General features: G+C 44.3%; 1 protein-coding gene across 1 annotated transcript in view; it reads right to left on the bottom strand.

Annotated features, from left to right (window-relative positions):
- Nucleotides 1-2,577: 2,577 nt before the first annotated feature.
- Nucleotides 2,578-20,380, bottom strand: part of DCAF1 (DDB1 and CUL4 associated factor 1) — a 73,664-nt gene continuing 55,861 nt past the window's right edge. The window contains exons 23-24 of the mRNA XM_064595586.1: nt 7,702-7,954; nt 2,578-3,548 (exon numbers count right to left, since the gene is read on the bottom strand). Coding sequence (XP_064451656.1) covers nt 3,490-3,548; nt 7,702-7,954 — 312 coding nt within the window. The 3' untranslated portion in view covers nt 2,578-3,489. The remainder of the gene's footprint in view (nt 3,549-7,701; nt 7,955-20,380) is intronic.

Here is a 20,380-nt window from a genome sequence, read left to right as displayed (position 1 = left end):
ACTGGGACAAAGGTGCCTCGGTGGGGAAATGAAGTCCCAGGTGCCAAGGCGCTGGGGCAGGGCTAGTCAGAGCCATTTAAGCCCAGCTGGGGGGGATGTGGAAGCATCCTCCAGCTGGGAGGGAACGATGGCTTGAAAGAGTAAAATGCTGTCCTCCCTGGTCTCTAATGAGGTCAGAGGGCAAATGAAGCCAGCGCTGTCGGGGACCGGGGCGGGAACCCAGTCACACAGCAGTTGTCACCAGAGAACACAGGCCAGATACACTCTTCGGAGTGTTTGTGTGGCAGTCTGGATGTCCCAGAAGAGCTGAGGGACAACAGCAGCCTCAGTAAGAGAAATGAGCCAACTGGCCAGAACTCCAGGTTCTGGTGGCCACACCACCCTCCCGGCCACAAGCCCAGCCCATGCAAGGGAACACAGGTGACAGCTGGGACGCTTTGAGGTAGAGGATGAGGCTCAGTGTGGACTGCCTGGAGGATACTTGCCTCCACACGGAAAGAGGTGGCTTTTTGGGACCTCGGAGATTTAAAATGAACAGGGGAAGGTGCCGGGGGAGATACTGCTCACCGGGCCACAGCGGGTGCTCATGAGCGAACAAGCACGTTCACAACAGAAAACATGACCAAAGGAAGTGTTAAGTGCGTTTATTTGCCTGTTTGTTTGTCCTTGAGCTGTGGCCACAACTGCCAGGTGCCTGAGGAAGTCCGTGGGGGACTCAGCTGACCACAGCTCCACCATTCCAGGGTAGCTCGTACTGCCGGAAGCAGGAGTGGGCCCTCCCTGTTCAGATCAAATGAGGTAGGGGTGTCTTGAAGGCACAATGCAGGGCTCCCTGCAGTTCTTTGAGAAATGCCTGGGTCATACACAGGCCAGAGGTGCCTTGCCCCATGAAGTTCAAAACTTTTCGGGGCTGTTCTTCATAGAGTGGGTGCTCAGAACCCAGAATCCTACACCACCCAGCAGCATTCCCAGATGTAAACCTGCTAGGAAATCTGGTTAGAGAAGACCCTTCAACCCTTGCTTTGTCTACTCTTCAGGGATAGCCCCAAAAAGAACTACAGAGTTTTTTGGTAAAGAACCACAGCCCACCCACTGTGTGACCTTCCTCCCGCTCCTCTTCTCTGGACCCTCTTAACCACTTCCTTCCTTTGGCTCTTAAGACAAAGCAGGTTCTGTGAACTCTCAGACCTAGCAGGTGAGGTGGTCAAGGCGCTGATTGATTTTAGACTGTCCCAGAGAGAGAACAATTTAACTGCAGGTGTCCGGAGCCTCCACCTGGGGGTTCGGGTCCTGTCTGAGGTGTCGCTTAAAGGCAAAACAAAAAAAACAATCTGAGGCAAATTCTGCCTCACTGTTGGTTTGCTAGTATTGTACGTGTTTCTTCTAAGTGACTCAGATCTTAAGCCCTGGTACAGTAAGAAAGAGGGCAGATGTCTCCTTAGCCTCTCAGGGCGTGTTGTCAAGTCAGCCACAACTCCGCTCCCCTGTCGGAGGTCCCCATCTCCACCCCAGAGACCTGCAGGCCCTCCCAAGAGCTGCCGGCAGAGTTGAGGGAGACAGCCAGCGGCTCAGCGGAGTTCAGGGCTAGAACAGTGTTTTTCCTTGTTGACTTTTAACCTGTTTCCTCCTGATGCATCCAGCACCAGCAGTCAAGGCTACTCCACTGGTTAGTGTGAGGCATGAAGCAACGTAAGGGCTGAGCGCTCTGCTCTCTAAAGGACCAAGAGGTACGTGTGACGCAGGCCCGCCTCAGTGTGTGTCGTCAACTGGACGGTGCTCCAGAGCCCAGGAGGGCTTTGCCAGCCCCTGAGGAGTCTTAGCCGTCTTGTCTTGTTTACTTCACAACCACATCTGTCCCCTCTTCTCTCAGCAAAGGGAGAAAAGTCTCTAGCTATTTGAAACCTACACAATAGAAACCAAGCAGCTGTTACGGGGGTAACTCAAAGGAAGAGACTGTGGTTGCCTATTTATTGTGGGAGGAGAGCAGGGTGAGGTGGGTTAAGGGAAAAGGTCAGAGCACGTGGCACTTTCCCTGGCAGTACCCCAGTTCCACAACCCCTGGCTGGTTTTGAAGGCCTGAGCCTGCCCAGGCCCCTGCTGCCCCAAACTGCCAAAAGTGGAGAACCGCTCTGGTCCGCTGTTAACGCTCCCTTGAGGAAACAGTAATGACGGTCACCCAACTAACTCTAGAGGTGGCCGCTCCTTAACTCTGCCAGCATGTTCCTCCAAAACTTCCAGCTCCACCAAATCTGTACTGCAGAGCCGCCTTCTTAAGTCAGAACCCGGGACAGAGAGGTGTCCACAGCACACAATGCCCAAACACCTCCTCCACCCCCCCAGCGTGGTTCTCGGGCACAGACCAATACTCCCTTGGGGGGAGGGCCGCAGACCAGGGTCAGACACTGTGACTAAGCTACTTTTCTCCCCAGAGTGCTTTATTTGGGCAGAGTGAGTCTCACCACCATCCTGGGCTGCCTCTCTCGGAAGGCGTCTTCTCTACTGGCTGGCTAGAGCTGTAGGGCAAGGGACCACCGCACTTTGGTAAAAGAGAACAGGGAAAGGCCATAAACAAACAAAGACAGACTTGTAGTTTATTTTGTATTTTTTTTAAATAAATACACTTTACATTAAAGAAAAAGGCCTTTGATTTGTAATTTCCACATTGGGGAGAAGGAAGAAAAAAAAATTTTTTTGAAAAACTGAATCACAAAGAAAAATAGAGGGAGTGAACTTATATCCTAAGTTCCCTCAACTCCACAAAACCAATATCCACAATGACCTTGCTGCCCCCAAACCATGAAGGTGGGTGAATCTAGGCATTTACTCAGCAAATAAGCACTGCCTTCCTCCCCACCTCTGGCAAGAAGGAAAACAACTTAACCTGACAGCATATGAGGCAACAGAACAGGTTAAAAAATCATATATTATATTTATAATAAAATATTCTTAATCCTTATCAATTTAAGAAACCACGATTTTCCTTTTCATTTAAATACGTATGTAAAAATGCCTCTATATTGTTCTTTAGACATCATTTTCTTCCATAGAAAATGAAGTGCTGGGACAAGAGACCTGGTGGATATAAGTTCATACCCTCAGTTATAAATGCCTGGTTTTGGTTTTTTTTTTCTTTTTAAATTTTATAAAAAACTATTTCTTGTTCTTTAAGTAAAGAACGTTATACAAAGAAAATATATTGTGAAATAACCCCAGAGACATGTTTTTTTTTCCCCTTGAGGAAAGAGCTGTCCGTCCTAGGAGAAGGGGGAAGCAGAATAGGGCCTAACCCTGTTGTCTTTTTTGTGGTTGTTATTGTTTTAGAAGGACCCTCAGATTCCAGTGAGGCTCTCTAAGCCATAATCCTCTGAATGCAGGGCATGCAGTTCCTTAAAAGACAGCCCTGGGAGAAAGGGAAAGGAAGGTGTGTTCTCAATTCATCTGACTCAGTTTCTCGCCTGTCAGGAATGTCTTGCACACGGTGATGGCTCCTCACTCATTCAGAGATAAGATGATGTCATCTTCCAAATCAGAGTTGTCAGAGCTATCCGCTGAAAGGGAAGAGGGAGAGACTAGATTACTCACCAGACTTAGAGGAAGCTTTCAGGAAGGAAGCACCTTTATACACATACATTTATACCTGAACAAAGTTAATCACCAGTTTCCAGAAAAAAGAAAACACATCAATTAACTCCTTGGAGCTGGCTCTGGAGAATATACTTGTTGGCAACAGTGACCACCCCTGGGACCTGCTGTTCCTGCACCTTTCACAGGGCCTGGATGCAATGCTCTCTGCCTTCTAGAGGTTCTTCCTGACTGGGGGGCCCTGAAAGGACAGGGCAAACCCCTCTGAAACTTCTGAATGGCTGCAAAAGGGGCAGGGCTGAGGGAGAAATGAGTGAGCCTCTGCAGTCCTATGGCCTCACGTCCTTCCAGGACAGGCGCACAGGCCTGCCTGACCCACCCCCCTACACCCACTAAAAAGGCAGGCTGAGCGCAAGCAAGAATGAGATTTCTTTTAAACTCAACAACTCTCTTATCAGAAGACCCCATAAAGGTAGAGACTGTCAACCAAGGATTCTTTCCTCTGAATATAATCAGCAGGAACAAGTTGCAAAAAGGTACAGGCCAGCATATGGTAATACCAGAGAACGAGTACCTAGAAACTCAAGGCCGTAGGCCAGCAGGGAGCAGCTAGAACATCCTGGAAGGGTAGCACCATGTCTCTGGCACAGGAAGAGCCCTCCACTGGACCATCTGCCTTCTCAGGCAGTGAACAGACCACATTAACTAACACCTCTGGAAGGATCCACTGAGGAGTGAAACAAAGCAAAAGAACCTTCAAAATGAGGATACATCATGTCCAATTGGAGAGAAACATAGTTACCTAGCTCCTAAGGACTCTAGTATTTGCTGAGTGAAGGTAAGGGAAAGGCCTTGGTGCCCCCTTTGATTACAGCTCAGGAAGCTGTGAAACCATTTTAACAAGGTCTCCCTGGGGCTGTGGACTTCCCATGCAGAGAGAGACACCAGTGGTTCCATAGCATTCCCCATCAGCCTTTCCCAGACACCTAAGAATCGACTCTCAGGAAAGCTGAAGCAAGAACAACCCACGTTCCCAAACCTTCTTTCATTCACTACAATTTCCTTTACGAAGAAAACGGAAGTGGATAAAGGAAAATCAACAAACGCATGGCTGTGATACAAAGTCCTGAAGGTAAACAAAAGAGATGTCTGGAAAAAAACAGTGCTCCTGGGTCTAAGAGGGCATAAGCATAGCCGGACTACTGGTGAGGAGCAGGGAGAACGAACACCTGACAAGCTAAGCTGAACAGCCTCGTCAGACTCCTTGCTGCAAGTCTTCCAGAAGGAACCGCCAACAGGTAGGGTCTGCCCCCGCAGAGCCGAGCACAGCACAGTGTCCTCGGCCGTGGCAGACCTCCAGAGACTCCCCCAGGGCTCCTGAGATCTAGGATTCACAATGCCAGACCACCTGCCTAAGACCTGGCCACCAGCTGTGCAGCTGCTAAGAGTCTTAACAACTCTGCATCACACGTACAGAGTATAAATGCAGCTGGGAGAGGACGGGGACACAATCCTCTTTACGCAAATAACTGTCGGGCGCGGTGTTTGAGAGAACCTTCAGGGCCTGGGCACAGACTCCCTCTTGGTGGTCACAGGGCTCCTCTGCTCTCCCTTCCTCAGCCTTTTCGTATCTTCAACTGTTGAAGAGACCCAATCCCAGACCCTGGTCAGGACCTCTCCTGAAAGGCCCTTTGAGGCAAAGGCAGTCTAGATGTAAATAATCAATCCCCACAATGTTTAACCTGCTGCTCTACAACATACAGGCTTTGGGGGGAGGTAGAACTGACTGGAACAGAGAACACACAAAAGACTTCAGAGTCAAGGTGTTTTCTCTTCCTAGGGTTGGGGTTCTGCATCTGAAACCAATCACTGGGTCTCTATGGGATCCGGGGCCTCACAAAGTTATGGGGTGGCACAGGGGTGTGGCTTTCTATAGTCTTAGTGACTCTCATCACATCATAAAAGGCTCCATAAGCTCAGAAAGGTTAAGAGTGAATGCTCTAGATGATTACTGAAGCAAAATACCAGCAAACCAAGGGTCCAGAGAATGGTCCCTCAGCCCGCTCTGCGGTACGCTCCTGGAGGGCTCTCTCAAACAGCGATGCAGGACACACCACCCATGCCACCTCCACATCACCACCTCAGTTCTAGAGCCCAAGCTGAGAAGCCCTTAAGCTGTCGACTGCTACGGCGTTCTCACATCATAAATATTCCTACCAAAATAAAGTGCTATCTCGTTGCCAAAAGAATAAAGGTTTTTTCCAGTACCTCTTAGGCCTAAAGGAACGAATTTCGTAAAGTTAGAGAAGGCAGTAATTCTACAGGCCAAATACAAATTTAGTGGCTTTATATTCAAATAAAAAAAGAATAAAGAGGTTAAGTGCTACTCTCATCCCAGGGGTACCAGCACCAGCAGCCCTCCCGGCCTACCTTGTTACTTGGAAGGAAACAACTTGTACCCAACATGGCCCTATTCACAGATGACAAAAAGGGTCAGTAAAAACTGCCCCTTTACTCTTGATACGGTCATGTGTGCCTTGCCCTTTAATCCCTCTTCCCTGGCTCTCTGACCATGGCTAGGGACAAGGCAAGTCCTCCTCCACTGAGTCACCTCAACCTCCAAGTATGGAAGCTGGTAAGCAGCAGATGAGGACACAGAAGGCACAGCCCCCCCCAGAGCTTCCTCAATATACAACTTTGGCAAGAGGACTCATGTAAGAACATGTCTCCCCTAAGACAATCCTGCCTTTCATTTGAGGGATAGAAGCACATCTAAGATTTATCCCAAAGAAAATGGATTTGGGTCTCTGTGAAATAGAATCTTTTATACTTAAATAAGTACTGTCACCCAACCTCTGCTACCACACACGTACACGCACGTTCCTCCTCCTGCCACCAGACACCAACGATTCTAAAAACCAAGCATCCACAATGAAGAGGCTTGGCCTAAGTTGGGCCTAGGCCAGCACACAGAATTTCCTGTGCATGAATTTCGTGTAAATGTTCTGTATCTGTGCTGTACACTATGGTAACCACACACAGCTACCAAATACTTCAAATGAGGACATGAATTTTTCATTTACATTCTAATGGCCACATGTGGTTAGTGGCTACCATGTTAGGCATCATTCCTGCCGCAGTTGTGAGCATACTGGCCTGACTGGCTACATGAAGATGGCTGAGTATCTCAGGGATGACTCCCCATCATTTGGCCAGGGCAGCACAAGAACCAGGACCACAGCAAGCAGACGTCTGTCAACAGTGACATACGTCATAGCGATGCTGCTGGACAGGTCCTCTTGAAGTGGACCGAATATAACTGCAGAGCTAGCAAACTCTTAGAACTAGTAACCGGTTTATTCAGGATTCATGAGCACAGTCAGGAGAAAACCTGACTTCAGAAACCTGTCCTAAAGGGAAATTACTAGAAAAATTGGAGCTTGTACTTCATAACTTAGAGGGGGCGAGGAAGACCAAACAAGCCAAAGAGAAACATCTGTCACCTGGCCTGTAAGAGGGCTTAGGCAAAAGCACACAGGAAAAGACTCCTCCCCAAGAGGGCTTTTACTTTGTAACTGTAGAAAGGAGCAGGCACGGCACCCCCACCCTGTAAGCAGCTGCCAGGTCTGGCTCTGCCCCTCAGGAAGAACCACCCTTTGGCCTTCCATTCTAAGGCTAATCCTCCAAAGCAGGAGTCAACAAACTACAGCCCATGGGCCAAACCAAGCCCGCTACGCATTTTTGTAAGTGAAGTTTTACTTCTAAAACACAGCCACGATCATTAATTTACACCTGGTCTCTGGCTGCTTTGACACTCACAGCAGAGCTGAGGAGTTGCAAGAGACACCATATGGCCCACCAAGCAAAAAATATTTAGCTGTCCAACCTTTACAGAGAAAGTTTGCCAACCTCTATTTTAAAGATAACAGCCTTTTAGTAATACAGTCTGGTGAAAGAGCAGAGGATCAGAGATGTGAAACTGCTTTTCCTCAAGGGGCCAGTGATGAATTTACAGATATGGGGCACAGAACCCGGTGGGGCTTGCTTGCCAGGAGAGTGCAGGGAAGGGACCTTCCCCTGGGTGCCAAGGCTCAGCCTCAGGGTCGGCCCTGGACTTACTGTCCCCCAGGATCAGTTCCACTTCCTCGTCTGCATCAGAGTCTTCATCCTCCCCATCCTCTCCCTCCTCTAGAAGGTTTGCTAGCTCCTCGTCAGAGGGAGAAAAGTCATTGTCCCCATCCTCTCCTGCGTTCTCGTTGTTGTCATCCTCCTCCAACTCCGCCTCCAGCAACTGGTCAGTGTCAAGCTCATCTAGGTCATCAGTGTCGTCATCATCTTCATCGTCATCTTCTTCCTCCTGTTCTTCCTCTTCCTGGCAAGAGAGCATGAGGTCCATTAGGAAAAACACAGAGGCCTAACCCACGTGGGCCACATGGGAAGTCTCTCCCTTCTTCCCAAAGGACAGGGGAGGAAACTGTCACTAAAGAGTGGTAATCTAGGTAATCTAATGAAGACAAAGACAGTCACACACATGTTCCCCAAGATACTCAAAGCACCTCTCAGACAAGGATTAGTCTTCACTCGACAAAGGCATTACTGGTCACACAGCCCTTATCCAAGAAAATACACAATTCATTCACAGAGGTCTCAGCCATCAACATTCTAGGTTCCTAAATAACTAATAAACCAAGGGAGCTCTTCTCTCTCTCCTGTATCAACCAAACCAAGTGAAATCAGTTGGGTCACTGGACAAAAGCTCCTACTGGAATCTAAAAAGCAACACTTTAACAAGACAGAGAAAGAACACAGCCGCTGAGTCAGCTCCGAAGCCCTTCAAGGTCTTACCCTTGATCTTATAACCAAGGAAGTGGGTAAACCTCTAATAGTGCTATCATAAGTATCCAATGATCTAACTGTCCATCAAAACTGACTTTGCAATACAGAACATAAAAGATACCTACATTTTCTGTTACAAGCCACACACACGAAAACACACAAAAAGTGCTAGAGAAACCGTCCTTCCCTCCATTCTTAAGAGATCTTTCCAAAGTCAGGAAAACTACCAGAAAACTAATGAAATACTGGCTCTGGGTACCCTGGGCTTTATAAAGGATACATCCTAGCCTCTGCCACAGATTTCAACTTTGCGCTAGAATCCAAGTTGTGTCCTTTCTTGCTTGAAAGGAAACAAAGGCACCTCTGTTTTGATAAGGATAACAGGTGTTCCCAAGTAAATGTGACCATCATTCATTTATCCTTCTGCTCAAACATCAACTGTCAACCTTGCCAGTAGCAAAAGGACTCTAACTTCTGCAACAATAAAATATAAAATTCATTTAATATATCAGCCTAATGAAAGTCAAGAAATAAGCCCAACATACACAGAAAAAAAATAGATAAAACACATATTTAAAGTGTTGCTGCATGCCAATCGCTTAAAATCCCAATTTTGTGCTTTTTTGGCCACTAGTGTTCATAGCTATAATATAAACTAGGCTCATGTTCAGCAGAGTAGCCACGCTTTATGGACTTTTGATAATTTTGGAATCACCCTAGACTTTTTGATATGCTGTTTGACTTAAGACTTCAACAATTTCTGGCAGCTATGTGGGAAAGACTAACCCCTTTACCCAGTAAACCTAAGGCGTGTACAAATGTGTGTACTGTCTAGACCAGAGCTTGCACATGCTTGTATACAAAACCACATATGACAGCCTGAGGCCACTGTTCCACAGCTTAGGCCACGTTATCTCCTCCACACAGATGGCTACTAAGCATTCACCTACTGGCAAGGCGCTGAGAGTGCCTGGAGGCAATAATGACAAACTGAGACACAGACAAGCTCCTTAGCCCCTATAAGCATATCAGCTCATACAAATGCTGGGAAAAGAGAGAAGGGTCAAAATTCAGGGAAATAATCCAAAGTGCTTACCAGATTACAATTTTTACCTCTTTTTTCCAGGCATATTTTCATGGCCTTGACCAAAATTAGTTCTAATCCATTAATAAAGTAACACAGTTAAAAACGAGTACATTAAAGAAAAAAGTATCCAAAGCACTGTGTTTCTTAAGCCTCTGTGGGACAATATTTAAAATTGAAGATGGCATAACTTTATTATTTTTAATTCTGAAATTAATGCGTAGTTACTGATATGCACATGTGGCATTATTTAAAGAGTGGGACAGGAGAATATGCCCAGGTTTTGGGATCAAATACGCCTGGGTTAGAATCCTAGCTCTGCCAATTACATGGCGTGTGAACCTGGGCAATTTACATAAATTTTCAATGTCCCATAACTTTTAAAGGTCCACAGTTGAGTATGTAAACAGTTACGTGGTTCAAACAGGCATCTATTAGCCAGCAAATTTAGGAAGACCATTCTTTTTCATTTCTAAAAACATCAAAGCCTAGCTGATCCAGGAGAAATGCGAAAAAGCTCCTGAATCAAAAGCAATCCTAGAAAAATAGGTAAATCAGGGTCTGAGCTCTGAACTACAGATAACATTCCCAATTCTTCCACGAGACTACAAATCCAAAACCCTTACTTAATCTTGTAGTAGAAGAAATAGTTCACATATATTCATCCCAGAAGGCCATGAGGACTTCTGTGACCATGACAAGACAAGGGAAATGAGTAGGAAGGGGAGGCTCTACCTGAATCTCAAGTAAAATACATCACTCCATCATTTAAACTCTATGGTTAATGACCAATGCTGGTTTAACATGTATTTTGTTACACATGGATATGGCCATAAACTCACTTTCTAAATTTTAAATCTGAAACCTGAATCATGAAACAGAGGCTCACAAGATCTGTCCAAAATACTGTACAATCTGGGGCGCCTGGGTGGCTCAGTCGGTTAAGCACCCAACTCTTGGTTTCAGCTCAGGTCATGATCTCAGGGTCCTGGGATCAAGCCCCACATCGGGCTCCAGGCTCAGTGGGGAGGAGGAGTCTGCTTCCCCCTCTCCCTCTGACCCTCCCTCCACTAGTGCTCTCTCCCTCAGATAAATAAAATCTTAAAAATAAAAAAAAAAAGAAAGAAAGAGAAAGAGGAAGGAAGGGAGGGAGGGAGGGAGGAAGAAAACAAAATACTGTAGAATCTAATTCTGTAGTTGAACCCAAAAGAGAGTCCAGGAAGTAATTTTAGAAGCATTCTCGGCTGGTTTAAGTACGTGATTGGTAACATGAGCCCCTCTCTTTCATATCTAAAGATTTAAGGAGTGGTCAAAAGTAGTTTAAAAAAAAAACACACACACACACACAAAAGAAACTAAAAATTATTACTTAATGAAAAAAAATCTTCCTAAAATCCAGAATCATCTTCAACAACATTTAGGTAAGGTTTTAGATCTAGGAATGTAGGGTTTAAAAAAATTCTCTACAACTTTAAGGCCTTGGAAACAGAATCAGAGGGACTCAGGGCCAGGATGTTTTGAACTACTAATAAATTTTGTTACAGGAAGAATACCAAAACTCTTCTCAATTCCACTGTTAACTTCATGGCTGTCTAAAATCCCAAACCCCTGCAGATTATCAACCCACTCCCCTCCTGTACAGAGAAGTCAACTGGCATGAGCCCCCTCAGCTGCCCTCTGGTCCCATCTCCACATCTAAACCTGACTTAACCCTGGTCTGAGTAGGAAGCCAGCCTTCCTCCACTCATGCTCTGAGTGGCAGTCCTCTCTGGATCTCATTACCACAGCCACCCACCTCACCCCCACATCCACCTTCACACTTCTCTGCACTGGCTTCTCATCTTCTCTGAGGAGGGCCAGGTTGCCCAAACCTAACCACCACTTCTCCATCCACACAGGCTCCACACTGCTTCCAGCTAAACCCTATTCCCAGCCTCCAGGGACCCCGCCTGCCACTTGCTCACTCATTCCCTCATTCTCTCTTCCTCCAACACTGGACAGTCTGGCTTTTGCCCGCACCACTCCACAGGGCAGCGATTAAGGTGTTTGCTCTGCAGCCAGGCTGCTGCCACTGAACTCTACTGATGCAGTAACCAACTTTGGGATGATTTACTTCGCCTCATAGGGTTGTTGTTAGCATTTGAAGGGGAGTGGGGGGAACATGTATGCATGTATGTATATTATCTCTTTGGAAAGTATCTAGCATACACAAAGTGTTCAACAAAAGTTTGTTCCTGTTACAATGACTGCAACCTTCCTAAAAGGAACAGGAAGGCCTGGGTGGCCAACCAGGGGGCTTCTCTATGGTGACCAACAACAATCCTGGCCTCCACACTGGGCTCATCTGTATCTGGTCTCTTGCAGATCTCCTTAGCACAGAGGTTCCTACAACTTTAATTTCTGCCTTCATATTTCCACTAATTCCTAAATCTTTGAACTCTCAGACAGCTCTACCCATTCGTACCACAGAAACTTAAAATCTCTTAATTCTAAAACTGAACTCAAAGCACCCTTAAGGCCAGTACCTTTTCTATATTTCTCCCAGTAGCCAGGTGAAAATCTCAAACATCTTTCACTTCCCCACTCCTGTGGCCTCACATCCAGTTGACTACTGTTTCCCACAAATGTTGGGTCCCCAGGACTCCCTCCTATCCACTCTCATTACACTCACTGAATGCATTCTCCCTTCTCTTGCTCATCTCCAGTCTCTCCAGCTCTCTATGGTCTTATCCATTCCCAGATCCAAAACCCCAGGAGCTCCATCAACACTGCCCATGTTCCAGAATTACAACGGAAGCACTATTTACTGGACATCTCTCTAACGCCAACTTCTGTGAATCTCAATTTCTTGTTAAAGAGGTGATTTAATCAATTCAATCAGTGGCTCCTATTCGGATGTGATCATCAGAAGCACCTGGGAAAAAGTTTTCCAAAATACATATTCCTAAACCACTCCCAGGGTCCAGGCTGAACAGAACCAACCTTTCTAAGTGAAGCTCACACAGGTGGATTTTGGTAAGTTTGCCCAGGAACTGTGAAGTGCACCCCTAATGAAGAACCTCTGCACAAGATGTCCTCTGAGTACCTTCTGGTTCTAAAGTTCTCCTTTTCTGTAATATACCCTCTATCCACAGACTCCCAGTGACAGAACCAAAAAGGTAATTCCAGGTATTCCACTGACCTTCTCTGCTACATCCAACTGTCTCGTTCTCTAGGACTTAAACAATCTGATTTTTTAAATTAGTGCAGCATCTGTTTCTAGACCATTCAAAATTCTTCTTGAATATACATGTCTCATTTTCAAGAGAAATAGCTTTTAGCCTCTATTACCTTCAAAAATACAACCAACCTCTTAGAAAAACAAATCTCTGGTCATACTTTAAGAACAGTTAATCTAAAAACTATGATAGCTTTATAAAAATGTAATCAAAACCTGAGCCTAGGGGGGCGCCTGGGCGGCTCAGTTGTTGAGTATCTGCCTTCAGCTCAGGTCATGATCCCAGGGTCCTGGGATCGAGCCCCGCATCGGGCTCCCTGCTCAGCGGGAAGCCTGCTTCTCCCTCTCCCAACTCCCCCTGCTTCTGTTCCCTCTCTCGCTGTCTCTCTCTGTCAAAAAATAAATAAAATCTTAAAACAAACAAACAAACAAAAAAAAACACCTGAGCCTAGGGATGCCTCAGTTGAGCATCTGCCTTCAGCTCAGGTCATGATCCCAGGGTCCTGGGTTCAAGCCCCACAGAGAGCTCCTGCTTCGTGGGGGCTTGCTTCTCCCTCTCCCTCTGCCTGCTGCCCCCCCGCTTGTGCTCTCTCTCTCAAGTAAATAAATAAAATCTTAAAAATAAATAAATAAAAAATAAATATAACCTGAGCATACTTTTTTTTTTTTTCCTGAGCATACTCTCTTGACAGTTCATTCAACGTGTCATATTTTATTATTCTCCTTCTGACTCTTGTTCCTGGTGTTAACAATCATTAAAAGGCTCATTTCAGGGCGCCTGGGTGGCTCAGTCGGCTAAGCGTCTGCCTTCAGCTCAGGTCATGATCCCAGGGTCCTGGGATCGAGCCCCACATCGGGCTCCCTGCTCAGCGGGAAGTCTGCTTCTCCCTCTCCCACTCCCCCTGCTTGTGTTCCCTCTTTCTCTGTTGAAAAATAAATAAAATCTTAAAAAAAAAAAAAAAAAGGCTAATTTCAGAGTCATAAACACTTGTATTTTTCTTCTCATGGACAGAATCTAACAGACATTTTAAAAATTTAGGGGGGGAAAAAGGCCTTTCAGGAAGCAATGACCAGGCTTACAGCAGGTGTGTAATCAGTAAAGACTCTTACCATCCGCTTCTAGGCAGGAGAACACACAGGAAGCACAGCACACAGTGTGTCCCAGATTCCAAAATGGAGTGGAGAAAAGACAGCATTATTCCCTTGTTTTTGCTTTTTTAATTTAAGGTTAACTATAATTAGTTGAAATGTATTGCCTTTCAAAATCTAGGAACAATGATCAATTACTAATCTTAGGTTTTATAATTTTCCTAAAAGCCAACATCAAAGTTGACTGAATTAATTTGTAAAAAAACAACACAGATACCAAAATTCCAATGGATATAAGCTTTGATAAGTGACTGGCTTATCTCTGCTTTCATCAAATGCCTGAAGGCTGGTGGACTAGCAATCTTAGGAACCAAATATTTATGGATGTCAAATACATCATCTATGTCTTCATTCAACAATATATTGATTCCATTCATCCCTTATTAATCTCCAAACTTACTGAAACATAAGGGCAAGAAACAACCATTTTTGTGGTATGTAAATTATATCTTAATAAAGCTTTTTAAATAAATAAATATTTATATAGGCACTTTATGCTGGACCATTTTATCAGGTGGCAGCTGACCATTCATACTTCTAATTTTATTTTGCTAAGGTAAAAAGGCAAATTCAAAGGAGTCAGTCACAGGTGCTGGCATCCCTGAGCCACAGAAGTCATACCTGGGACATCTGAGAAGACCTGAGAGCAGATATATAGACAAGGACAAAACTTTGAATGGCAAATGACTTGTAAGAAAACTAAATCTCTAATTTTAAAATTAGGTGAAGCACACAAAGGAAAGTGAGTTAAAAATAAAATCAAGCTGGCACAGGGAAGAAAGAAATCTAATGGAGAAGTAAATACTGCAAAACACTACAAGATTCCAGGAGGACATGTGAATCAACAGAATTCAGGATACAAAGGAAATGTGCTTAGATAGATATGGTATATCCCACTAAAACACCTCTAAATCAAAATCAAAATGCCACGGGCTTAAGAGTAAAACCAGTTCCAGGGCGCCTGGGTGGCTCAGTTGGTTAAGCAACTGCCTTCGGCTCAGGTCATGATTCTGGAGTCCCAGGATCGAGTCCTGCATCAGGTTCCCTGCTCAGCAAGGAGCCTGCTTCTCCCTCTGACCCTCCCCCCTCTCACGTACTCTCTCTCATTCTTGCTCTCTCAAATAAATAAATAAATCTTTAAAAAAAAAAAAGAGTAAAACCAGTTCTCTAAGGAGGTTCTTTAAATATAAAATGCACCAGATAATCCCTAAGGACAGTGGTGTCAGTATGTAATGAAACAAGCCTTGAAATCCAGAAGCAATGCTAACTTACCTACATTGCCTACAAAGACACCTAGTCCCCTCCCAGCTAGAAGCTTTTAGGCTCTTCCATGAACAGGGCCCTAGGGCCACTCATTAGGGTCCTCTTGAGCCTGCCCCTCTCGACTTTGGCTATCCGTGACAAGAAAGTCTCTATTTTACCTTCCTGCACCACAGACTCAGAAGTTCAAACTACTGTACCCACCCCCTTTCTAATCTCTTTCTCCCTTAACCTCTCCAAAAGTAAAGTTAAACAGAAGCACGGGAGAAGAATCAAGAAATCCTTCCTCTTAAGTTGTTCCTTTATGGTTGTCTCTTGCTTCCACAGCCAGCCATTAGAAAATTCACCTCTCATCATTTCATGTCTGCAAAAAGAATGAGGCCAACCCCAAAAATAGCAGCCCTAGGGCAATGCTAGCTTCTCTTTTCCTGACCTCCTCCCTCAAAGATAATGGTACCACATGGACTGGACCACAGGTGACAGTCCCAAGACTATTATTTCCATTCCCTTGTAAACTGCGAAGATATAGGAGGGTAGGAATAATGGTGTTCATAAATAACTTAAACCCAATTTTTGCTTCAGATTTACAGTACAACATGTAACATCCAAGAAGCCTGAGACAACTGATACGTGGTAATGATCTACAAGTGACAAGGGTAGTGATAAATGAAGCCATAGAGGACGAGATGGTCTGTACCACTGTAATATACTGACAAATAGCTCAACAACATCATCTTCTAGATCTGTTCAAGGATAAACTACATCGTGCTTCATGACAGCTATAGTGGAAAAGAGTGTGCATTAAGGGAGTGGGGGTACTAAGGTAACAAGAGGCCACAAGAATAAAAGAACAGACAACAGACACTTATATTAAGAAACCAAACCAAGGCAACCACATGACGTTTGGAGGATCTAATACCACTTACAAGCTCTACTACCAAGAAACACTACCAACATGTACCAGTTAAATAGTACAGCACTCAAGAAAATATGAAGATCCATGTCACAAACAAATCAAAGATCTCAAAGGGTGCCTGGGTGGCTCATTCAGTTAAGTGTCCAATCTTGATCTCAGCTCAGGTCTTGAACTCACAGGGTTGTGAGTTCAAGTCCCACACTGGGCTCCTTGCTAGGCGTGGAGCCTATTTAAAAAAAAAAAAAAAAATCTCAAGTATCCTTCTGAAGACCTCTCCCTTTTACCCATATCTCAGAACTCACATGAGCTTTAAACAATACAGGCTCCTCTCACCCATGAAACCAAAGAGATCACTGAGGACCCTCCAAGCCATGCATCTGGAAAGCATTAACAGAAATCCCCTTCCAGGGCGCCTGTGTGGCTCAGTTGGTTAAGCGACTGCCTTCGGCTCAGGTCATGATCCTGGAGTCCCGGGATCGAGTCCCACATCGGGCTCCCTGCTCGGCAGGGAGTCTGCTTCTCCCTCTGACCCTCCCCCCTCTCATGCTCTCTGTCTCTCATTCTCTCTCTCAAATAAATAAATAAAATCTTTTAAAAAAAAAAAAAAAAAAGAAAGAAATCCCCTTCCACACTATGGAATCCCTAGTAGGATTGGGTGAAGTGGTTTAAATTCCAGAGCCTAATTGTCCTTTTTAATAAATATGGCATTCAAAAAACCAGGGTACTGCTTCTGGTTTCCAGTGTGGCATGTGAGCTGAAAGTCACCATCCTTAACAAAACACTGAACAAACTGAAAAATCAACAACTCTTTTTAGATTTGACAGAGAGATGGGGTCACAGGGGCATCATTGCCCCCAAAACTGGAGACACCAACAAGAAAATGCAGAATATTGCAACCTGTCAGAGCATAAACCCAAAAGGATAAACCTCCATAGGAACCAATGCCAAGGTTGGGAAACCTGCACTATAACTCACAAATTGCTAGACACAATTCTGAGGATAAATCTTAAGAAAAACTCCAGGGGGACCAAGTCATCAGGGCCCCCACACTTTAGTGAGTTTGACCTCCAGGAACTTGACCAGGTTCTCACAGTGAGTATCTGAGAAAAATCGCCTTGGGCTTCCCACGGGGCGGGGGCGGGGGGGGGGGGTACCAATTTGAAATACATCAGAGCATTCTGTTCTTAACAAGGCCTGCCCTCAGGAGAAACTATTTAACCAGAGCCTAATCTGCTGGGACATTATCAGAGCCTAACTGACCTGGGGGAAGGTAAATACCCAACTCCAGTCCACTCTAGCCACCCTGTCCCTTCAAAAGGGGATGGAAAAAACTCAGAAGCATGTGTGAAGTTCATAGTAGAGAGGTATAGACTCACTGAAACACTGAGCCCTACTTATAGGATTATAAAACACTTCCCTTCCCCCACACCTTGCCACCACATTACTAAAGGCCAATTTACAGCAGTTCTTTTTACCCAGCACATCATATCTAGCTATCAAGAAAAAAATTATAGGGCACCTGCCTGGCTCGGTCATTGGAGCACGCGACTCTTGATCTCTGGGTTGTTTTAGCCCCAGTCATCATACACACACGTTGGGTGCATAAAAATAAAATCTTTGAAAAAAAAATTACAAGACCTACTAAAAGGGAAAAACACACAGTTTGAAGAGACAGAGCAAGCATTGGAACCAGACTTAGATATGGCAGGGGTTATCAGACCAGGAATTTAAAACAACCATGATCAAGATGCTAAGGGAGCTCTCTAATGGATAAACTGGACAGCATGCAAGAAGAGAAAGGCAATGGGAGCAGAGAGATGGAAATTTGAAGAAAGAACCAAAAAGAAATACTATTAATTAAAAACACTGTGACAGAAATGAAGAAAGGCTTTGATGGGCTTTATTAGTAGACTGTACATAGTTAAGAAAAGAATCTCAGAGCATAAGGATATCTCAAAAGACACCACCAAAACTGAAAAGCAGAGAGAACAAAGACTGAAAAACAGAACAAAATATCCAAGAACTTTGTGATCAGTTCAAAAGGTGTAACATACACATAACAGGAATTCTAGAAGGAAGAGAAAAAAAGAAGAAATATCTGGGGGCAACTGGGTGGCTCAGTCAGTTAAGCGTCTGACTCTTGATTTTGGCTAGGTCATGATCTCAGGGTCATGGGATCGAGCCTCATGTCGGGCTCCACGCTGGGCCATAGAGCCTGCTTAAGATTCTCTCTCCTTCTCCATCTCCCCCTCCCACCTCTCTCTCTCTAAAAAAAAGTCAGAAAGAAAGAAAAAGAAGAAATATTTGAATCAATGATGACTGAAAATGTTGTCAAAATTAATGTTAGAGACCACACCACAGATCCAGGAAGCTCTAAGAACACTAGCAAGATAAATGACGCCCAAAAAACCTACACATAGGCACATCATTTTCAAACTACAGAAAAATCAAAGATTAAAAAAAAAAAATCCTTAAAGAAGGCAGAGGGGGAAAAGACCTTACCTAAAGAGGAGAAAAGATAAAAATTGTACCACACGTCTCCTCAGAAACCATGCAAGGAAGGAGAGAGGGAAGTGAAATACTTAAAATGTTGAGAGACAAAACCCACCAACCCTGTCCTGTGAAAGTATCCTTCGAAAGTGGAGAAATAAAGTCTTCTTCAGACAAACAAAAATTGAGGGCATTTGTTGCCAGTAGACCTATCTTGCAAGAAATGTTAAAAGAAATTCTTCAGAGGGAAGGATAACAAGGTCAGAAACTCCAATCTATATAAAACAAGAGCAATGGAGAAGGAACCAGTAAAGGTAGAATAAACATTTTATTTTTATTTAAGATTTTATTTATTTATTTATTTATTTATTTTGAGAGAAAGAGCGAGCATGCGTGTAAGCACGAGCAGGAGGCTGGGGCAAAGGGAAGAGAGAAGCAGACTCTCCGCTGAGCAGGGAGCCTGACTCGGGGCTCAAATCCCAGGACCCTGAGATCACAACCTGAACAGAAGGCAGATGCTTAACCAACGGGCCACCCAGGGGCCCCTATTTTTCTTAATGGATCTTTATACAGTAACAGTTTATCCAAAATAACACCAATAATGTGTGATTATATATGATTATGTATATATGTACATGTGCTTATGTATGCTTATACATAAGTAAAATGAAAGATAGCAATAAAACAAGGGAAAGGAGAGAAGAATTAGGATTATTCTATCATAAAGTATTTGTACTACCTGTAAAGAGGTAGAGTGTCATTTGAAAATGGACTTGGATTACTTGTAAAGGTATATATATAGCAAACTCTAGGACAACCACTAAAAAAAATATAACTAATATGCTAACAAAGAAGACAGCAGAATCCTAGAAAAATGCTCAATTAAAACCACAAAAAGTGTATAAAGAGTAGCAGACAAAAACAGCAACAAAAAACAAGGGAATCAAAAATCAGTAACAAGTACAGAAATGAAGCCAACTATACCAATAATCACTTAGAATGTCAATACTCCAAATACATCAATTAAAAGATATTATCAATATGGATCAATAAACAAGGCCCAACCACATGTTGTCCACTAGAAACCCACTTTAAATATAAAGACACATACAGATTAAAAATAAATGCATGGAGGGGCGCCTGGGTGGCTCAGTCATTAAGTGTCTGCCTTTAGCTCAGGTCAGGATCCCAGGATCCTGGGATCAATCCCCGCATCAGTGGGGAGCCTGCTTTTCCCTCTCCCTCTGCCTGCTGCCCCCCTACTTGTGCTCACTCTGTGTCAAATAAATAAATAAAATCTTTAAAATGAATGAATGAATGAATGAATGCATGGAGAAAGATATACCATGCTAACATGAATTAAAGAAAGCCAGGATAACTATATTACTTTCAGACAAAGCACACTTCAGACCAAGGAAAGCTATCAGGAATAAAGAAGGGCATTATATGATGATAAAGGGGTCAATTTTCCAAGGAAACATAACAATCCTTATCATACATGTGCCTAACAACAGAGCATCAAAATACAGGAGGCAAAAACTGACAGAACAGATGAATCCACTTATTTTAATTGGAGACTTCAATACCCCTCTATCAGAAATGAAAAGATACAAGGGGTGCCTAAGTGGCTCAGTCGCTTAAGCATCCGACTCTTGATTTCAGCTCAGGTCGTGATCTCGGGGTCCTGGGACTGAGCCCCACATCGGGCTCCAAGCTTAGCACAGAGTCTGCTTGTCCCTCTCCCTCTGCTCCTCCCCCAGCTCATGCTCTCTTTCTCTCTCAAATAAATAAATAAAATCTTGAAAGAAAGAAAGAAAGGGAAAGATACAGCAGGCAGAAAATCAGT

This window comes from Mirounga angustirostris, unplaced genomic scaffold (assembly GCF_029215605.1).
Source record: "Mirounga angustirostris isolate CCGP_5_RB_7025 unplaced genomic scaffold, mMirAng1.0.hap1 SCAF_1, whole genome shotgun sequence".
Taxonomy (NCBI): Eukaryota; Metazoa; Chordata; class Mammalia; order Carnivora; family Phocidae; genus Mirounga; species Mirounga angustirostris.
This window is presented reverse-complemented; position numbering and strand designations above follow the sequence as displayed.